This window comes from Ursus maritimus, unplaced genomic scaffold, assembly GCF_017311325.1.
Source record: "Ursus maritimus isolate PB19 unplaced genomic scaffold, ASM1731132v1 scaffold_15, whole genome shotgun sequence".
Lineage (NCBI taxonomy): Eukaryota > Metazoa > Chordata > Mammalia > Carnivora > Ursidae > Ursus > Ursus maritimus.
The window spans coordinates 22,570,069-22,577,068 of NW_024423897.1; the positions used below are offsets into that span (position 1 = coordinate 22,570,069).

Below are 7,000 nucleotides of genomic sequence, written 5' to 3' on the forward strand. Positions count from 1 at the left end.
TGTTATTGCCCTCCGCGCCACGAGAAGCGCTGCAGCCTCCGAGCTGACCAGGCCCGGGGTCAGGATACAGGAAGTCCATCTAGCCGCGGTCCCGTCCCCTTTGCACACTGGCTCGCCTCACTTAGTAGGTGTAGCTCCTTCGTGCAGTCTCAGAGGCAGACCCGCTTGCAGCGACACCCTGCCCCTTGCGTCCTCTGGTGCTCTCTTAAGCAAACCGGCTTTACCGAGGGCGAGTCTTCAACTCCTTGGAAACGCTAAAGCCGGCATCTTCCGGGAGTCGCTTTCGCTCCGTGACCTCAGGCGTACACTTCCGGGGACGCGGACGTGACCCGTCGCCCCGCCCACTTCCACTCTCTCTTTCCGGTAGCGGAGTCTGGAGAAGACGCGCAGGTAGGAGGCCTGGGCGAGGATAATCCAGTGGCATCCTGCGGCAGGGGGCACCCATCGGGGCCGGGGTCGCGGGACTGGGGTGTTCCCGTGGAAGCCGAGCCAGGTGCGGGCGAGAGGGGCGCGGCCGGCCGACCCCAGACTTAGGGGTCGCTCCTAGTCTCGGAAGGTGGCGGTCTTCCCTCGAGGAGGGGCTTGTGAAGTCGGGGTGAGTGCGGCTACAGCTCTGAAGGCCCTGGCTCCGCGCTGCCGCCCCCGCTACGTGTAAGGGGCCGCACAGCGTGGTTGATAAGTTGCGGGGACCCTAGTGTGATGTGGCCTCTCACGTCTACTCCGCCAGTCTCCTGGGCGGTCGCAGGCCCGGCCCCTAACCCCTAGTTCGTTTCCTTGTTTGGGAACTACGATTAACTGTCACCCCGATCCCATAGGGTTGTAGTGAGTATTTAAGGAGGGAATCAGAAACGGCCCTGTGTTGGGTGCTAAGTCTGGGTGATTGCTAAGGCTGGCACGTTGCAAGTACTGGGCACTTAGGGCGCGCCGCACGATGCCAGAAGTCAGGGCTAGGGAATGTGCATCAGTGTTTGCTGAGCACCTGTTGTGCGTTTATAATTTATTCTCCAAGGACCATTGTCATCACCACTTCAGGGCGACACGGGGTGGGGAAACTGCACATGGGCATTTGTTGAGTGGCCACTGCAGGCATTCGTATTCGTGCTTCCGTAGTTCAGATCTGCGGGAGTCTTTCTGGGCTTTTCCAGGCAAAACTTAAAGCTTCTTTTCCTGGGAGCTCCCTTGGCACCTACCTTACAATTTTTACTCTGTTGGATCTAATTTGAACGTAGAAACAGTTTACTTTGTACATCCAAGGCCTACACTTGTAGTGTTACTGTGATCACGCACTAGACCTCATATAAGGAAGGCTCCGGGGAGATGCAGGAACGCAGGAGATGTGGACTTTCCCAGGTCTGGAATTGTGGTTATTCATGGAATAGAGGCATCTTGACACAGGGTAGAGAGTGCTGGACTGGGGGGTTGGGACACTGATTTTTAGGTTTGGTGTTGCCGCAGTCTTTACAAACCTAGGCAGGGCCATGTTTGTCTTCATCTGGAAGGATACAGCCTAACTCATCTAAGCCCTTCTTATTTCTAGTATCTTCTGAAAGTGTTAGGAAATTGTTGATTCGAGTCTCAGGAGGGCCAGAAGGCTTGGGGCTTTGGTCAGAAAGTAGGTCCTCTCCTAGCCTTCCGCATTATTATTCTCAGTGCTTTCTTCCTGTTAGTGTCTATCTCCCGTAGGGTCTCTAGCGTTTAATTGCACTTCCGTTACATGCTATGTCAGGTTAGAGTTAACCTGGTTTCACTAACATTGAGTTTTTGGGATGGGGCTTTTTCACTTAGCCTTCCGAGAGGATATGTTTTATTGCCTTTAATGCTTGATTCTAGTAAAAGTTTGAGAATTTGGTTTTATTCAGTTGTGGAAAGATAGCAGGAGATAAGTTGTCAGAGGATGGGAGATAGCATTTAAACTGGCTTTTGGAGGGATCTGGTAGAGCACAGGATATAGTAGGAGATGAAGCTAGAGGGATGTGTGGGTAAGGGACCCTTGAATTTTAAACCAAGGAATTGGTGCAGAGTTCAGGCAACAGGTGCCTTCCATAAAGGGTCTTCGGCGTCACCAGTTGATAGGTTATTGGCCTTGGCCTTCTACTAACCTTTTTGAATGTGGTCTTAAAGTTGTCTTTGAGCCTAACCTGTAAATGGTACTGGGGGCCAGGAAACCAGAAACACTTCTGGCATTGGAAGTATTGTGAGATGTAGACCAAGAATCTCTCAACCTGGTTTTCATCTTTGCTCTGCAAATGACTTGCTATGTCACCCTAAACAAATCATCAAAAATTTCTCAGGATATATACTGGGGGCAGTAAAGCCCAGGGATAATGGATTTGCCCAGGTTTACAGAGCTGTCAGTTGAACTTGGAGGTCTCCAGAGACCTAAGCCAGTGTGTTTCTCAGGTTTTTGAGGCCCACTTGGTAAAAATTTGAGGGATACCTAACGATCTGCTTAGAACTCTAGGCTCCTTTCCTATAAGTGCTATGAGCTGTGCTTTGGTAGATTGAAGAGAAAGACTATCTCAAGGTACTTTGCTTTTTTAGCCATCAGTCGAAAGCCTCTAAATGCAGGGAGAAATGAGTTTTAGGCAGAGATGAGATTTCACAGACGAGGGTGGAGGGAAACAGGACACAGGAGCAAAACTTGGGAGATTTCCTTTAATAGCCAGGAAGAAGGGGCTGTGGAAACCTTGTCCATTGCTAATGTTGGATTCTTTTTCTTCTTTCAGAAATGGCACCTCGCAAGGGGAAGGAAAAGAAGGAAGAACAGGTCATCAGCCTTGGACCTCAGGTAGCTGAAGGAGAAAATGTGTTTGGTGTCTGCCACATCTTTGCATCCTTCAATGACACTTTTGTCCATGTCACCGATCTTTCTGGCAAGTGAGTACTTAGGTGAAGAGGCACACACCAAACTGGCAAGGGTCTGGGGGAAGAAATGCCCCTGGAACTGGGTGGCAGTTTAAGGGATTCTCTTGAAAGAATTAAAAGAATGTTCAGATAAGGAAATGTATTTGGTTGTTTGGCCACAAATACTGTGATTTCCCAGGCACTTGATTTACAAGAGAGAAAGAGACACATTCTGTGCCCTTAGTGACCTTAAAGTGTAATCCTTGAATTCTCAATCTCTTGGTACTTTGCAGGAGCAGGGGTGGACAGGAAGTCCGCCCTGTGTATAGGTTCTGGCTTTTTTAGCCAGTTTTTGTGACAGGCGAAGTCACTCAGATTCTAAGCTTTGGTTTTCTCATAAAAGGGGAGGTTAATTGTACCTACCTCATGGAACAATTGGGAGGATTAAATGCAAAAGTAAACTTAATATTGTTAATTCGGATCCCCATTAGGGCCAAACCCATGGCAGTCTTGTTAGAAAGGAGGGTGCATATTCAAGTTGACCTTCATCCTTTGCCATGCCTGAACTGGCACTCTTTACTTAGTAGGGATGTGATAAGCATTCAGAATCCTTGATGGATGAGAGGAATGACTGAGCTTTTGTTCCCAGGGAAACTATCTGCCGCGTGACTGGTGGAATGAAGGTGAAGGCTGACCGAGATGAGTCCTCTCCCTACGCTGCCATGTTGGCTGCCCAGGATGTAGCCCAGAGGTGCAAGGAGCTGGGCATCACTGCCCTCCACATCAAACTACGGGCCACAGGAGGAAATAGGTATATATGGCAGGGTCTGGGTGGTGAGATCCCTGCCAGAGCACCTGGATTTGATGCTTGGTTTTTGTCTTGTGACTGTGCAAGACATCATAAGTGTGTTCAGATTTAGTAGTTGGTTGCTGCACCACTGCTTCTGCGTGTCCCCCCCCCCCAACTTACTGTTTATTGAGCACTCGGCTGCATACCAGGTATTGTGTTCTACGTAGTAGAGAAGAATGATGGGAAAGGGTAGCTGTAGCCTCTACCCTTTCTGTGTAGAGGTGCCTAGGCTGGTAGGAGAATCTCACTTTATAAACAGCCTGAGTAGGGCTTCGTGTGCTTTCCGTTTGTGGCAGGTGCTGGGAGGCAAGAAGTACAGTGTGAGCGATGGGAGTTAGTGATAACGTATAATTTCAACTAAGACCTAAATGTTGTGCCAAGAGCTGGTTTAGTGAAGGGAGGGCAGGGGGAGAATATTCCAGCCAGATACAACTGCAGGGAAAAGGTCTTGAGTGGGAATGAACTTGGCACATCTACGGGAAAGATTTGCGTTAAGTATGATCAGAGAGATGGGAAGGAGCAAGTTCCTGCTAGGTCTTAGAGGAAGCAGTAAGGATTTGGACTTAATCCAAAGAGGGTGGGGGGAGCATAAGAACTTTTTAATAGTAATGACCTGATGAAATTGGGGTTTTGTTTTTGTGAGAGAAGGTGTGTGAGGGCGGGGAGGGGAAAGCGGTACAGAGGGAGAGGGAGACTCTTAAGCAGACTAAAATGCTCAGCCCAACCCTGAGATTGTGGTTGACCTGAGCTGAAACTGAGTTGGACGCTTAACTGACCGAGCTACCCAGGCGCTCCAGACATTGGCGATTTTTTTCTTTTTTTTTTTTAAGGATGACTCCTGCTTCAGGACACCTGGCTGGCTCAGTTGATAAGAGCATGAAACTCTTGACCTTGAGCGTGAAGAGGTCAAGAGTTCAGGCCTCACGTTGGGCACAGAGCTTACATTTAAAAAAAAACAAAACTGCGACTGCTGTGTGGGCAGCAGACCAAACACGGTGGTCCTCTGGAGAGTGCTAGTGTCTTGGTTTTGGGTGGGGGGAGCAGCTGGAAATGGATAGATTGCCAAAAAAGAAATTACAGCCTTTGGCAAGAAGGGCAGTTCCTTAAATGGGCTGCAAGCAGAGCAGAGCACAAACTCTGATGCATGGGCCAGAAAGTATGCAACAAAAACCACACGTGGCCCACTAAGCCTTAAATATTTATTGTTTGGCCCTTTACGAAAAGTTGCAGATTCTTGAATTAGGTGGTTGTGGGATCAAGAAAGAACCAACCCCTAATGAGTTGAACAAAGCTTTTCTTAATGTAGATCCTCATTTCCCTAGAACCAAGACCCCTGGACCTGGGGCCCAGTCAGCCCTCAGAGCCCTTGCCCGCTCAGGAATGAAGATCGGGCGGATTGGTAAGTGCCTCCCTCTAGCTAGCACTTGAATTTGCTTTGAAGCCTTGACCCCAGAAAGCTTGTGTTGTACTCAGTGGGATGCAGTGCCTAGTCCGGGGACTGTTGGCAGTTAGGGTGCCACAGTTAATGGGGGTTGCAAGAGGCACCACATGACAGAATTTCTCCCTGAGCACCCCTATCGCCTTGATGTGAATGCTGACCTTCCCTTCTGCAGTGGGACAGTGCAGTTTGATTTCTGCCCCTCGGTGCTCCACACTGCCTGGTGTGCAGGGCTTGAGACTGGCTAGTGGAACTGATGGGAGATGAATTGTCTGTCCTTTTCAGTGTTTCTTAAGGGAGTTGGCATTTTGTGTGGTCTGTCGCCTGAATTGTAAGACCGTCAGCATCCTTGGTTCTTTCTTATTACGTATCAGAGCATGCCAAACATTGTAACAATGAAAAATGAATGCAGGGAGCAGCAACTCCATGGTAGAGAATCACAGCAAGTCCCCTACCTCTGTGTAGTGCCTGCCCCCTCACGCCAGTGATCTTCTGGCCCCTTACAGCTCCTGAAAAGGTGTTGGCCTTTCCCTGTTTTCTGTGCGCATGGTAGCATCATATACTGATTCCCTCGGTCTAGTTAGTGGTTCAGCCTTTTACCTTTTGAAAAGGAGGTAGTTTTCAGTTCCCCCTGTTTAGAAGAATTTTTCCACTAGATAGTCTGTGGGCTGGGTATCAGAAATCTGATATCTCACCTCCTTCTGACATTGTAAGTTGAGTGCCTTTTCTGACCCTCCGTTTTTTCCTTCGGAAAAGTGAGTTCAGACCACATCAGAAATTTTGAGGAAGCAGCAGATGGGGCAGTCTGTGTCCATGTGTTAATATACTGAGGATTCGCTGTTGGTCTGTTAGACCACAGGTCTAGGGAGGCCTGGACGCTTTCCCATCCATCTCTAGGCAATGATGTTTTCTCTTCCTCCCCACAGAGGATGTCACCCCCATCCCCTCCGATAGCACCCGCAGGAAGGGGGGTCGCCGTGGTCGCCGTCTGTGAACAGGATTCTTCAAATTACTGTTTTCTGTTAATAAATTGCCTTTGTGTAAGCTATTTCGACTCTAGTCTTCTCTCCTTCAGGGATATTTGATTTTCCTCCTAGCTACATTTGACCAGGATATGAGACTGACTTGTGGTCTCAGGTGCAGGACAAAGCAGGAGACATTTAGTAGCTATGTTACTTCAGAGGATGTAGAGAACTTGGCAGACAGGAACACAGGAGAGATTGGTTAGGCCCCTGACATGTGACAGGGTGAGCCAGTGTTCTGTGAAGTGACTTCCTGAGAGGAGTCGCCGGAGGAGAGGTGAGGGACCTGTGCTGCAGTTGGGTCTTCTCCACACTGCTTGTTGTGGCCATCATTTAAAGCAGACCAAGGCCTTAGAGACCTTGTTTTGAAAGCGGAGATGTTGGTTCCAAAAATGGACTAATTCTTAAAGAGCCGGAGCAGAGTGGAAACTGTTGAGCCAAGTGTAGTCTGAGCAGAAGAGGAGCCTTCCAGACTTGAGCCATATATAAACACATGTGGGTGTATACTCGCCCCCCACACCTTCTGTGCAAAATTGGGAGCGCACTCTCCTGCGTCTTGCTTTTTCTCACTTGGCAGATCTTGGAGATTGTTCCACATCAGTACATAAAGTACATAGAGATTCGGTCACCCCACAAATACACACCAAGCCCTATTTCCATCAGTGATTAAAAAAAGTTTTCGCTCTCCGGAAGCTTGCATCCACCTCCAAGGACCCAGTGGCACCAGATGGTACGGAGTGTTCTGCAAGAGATTAGCATAGGGCCCAGTAATGGTGACTGCTACACTGGTGGGGGGTTAAAAAGTAAGCTGGAAGAAAATGTTACTAACGTTATAAGGAAGAGAAA

General features: G+C 48.9%; 1 protein-coding gene across 4 annotated transcripts; it reads left to right on the forward strand.

Annotated features, from left to right (window-relative positions):
- Positions 1-237: 237 nt before the first annotated feature.
- On the forward strand, positions 238-6,180 carry RPS14 (ribosomal protein S14). 4 transcript variants are annotated; one of them, XM_008692507.2, is made up of 6 exons: positions 238-390; positions 2,727-2,877; positions 3,494-3,655; positions 4,525-4,599; positions 5,017-5,093; positions 6,059-6,180. In XM_008692507.2, exons 2-6 carry the CDS (start codon positions 2,729-2,731, stop codon positions 6,124-6,126), a joined length of 531 nt encoding a protein of 176 aa, XP_008690729.1. In that variant the 5' UTR covers positions 238-390; positions 2,727-2,728; the 3' UTR covers positions 6,127-6,180. The 4 variants fall into 4 exon arrangements, with proteins under 4 accessions (XP_008690729.1, XP_008690730.1, XP_040486342.1 ...); XM_040630408.1 differs by lacking the exon at positions 238-390 and adding an exon at positions 472-493; XM_040630409.1 differs by lacking the exon at positions 238-390 and adding an exon at positions 575-595.
- Positions 6,181-7,000: the final 820 nt, after the last annotated feature.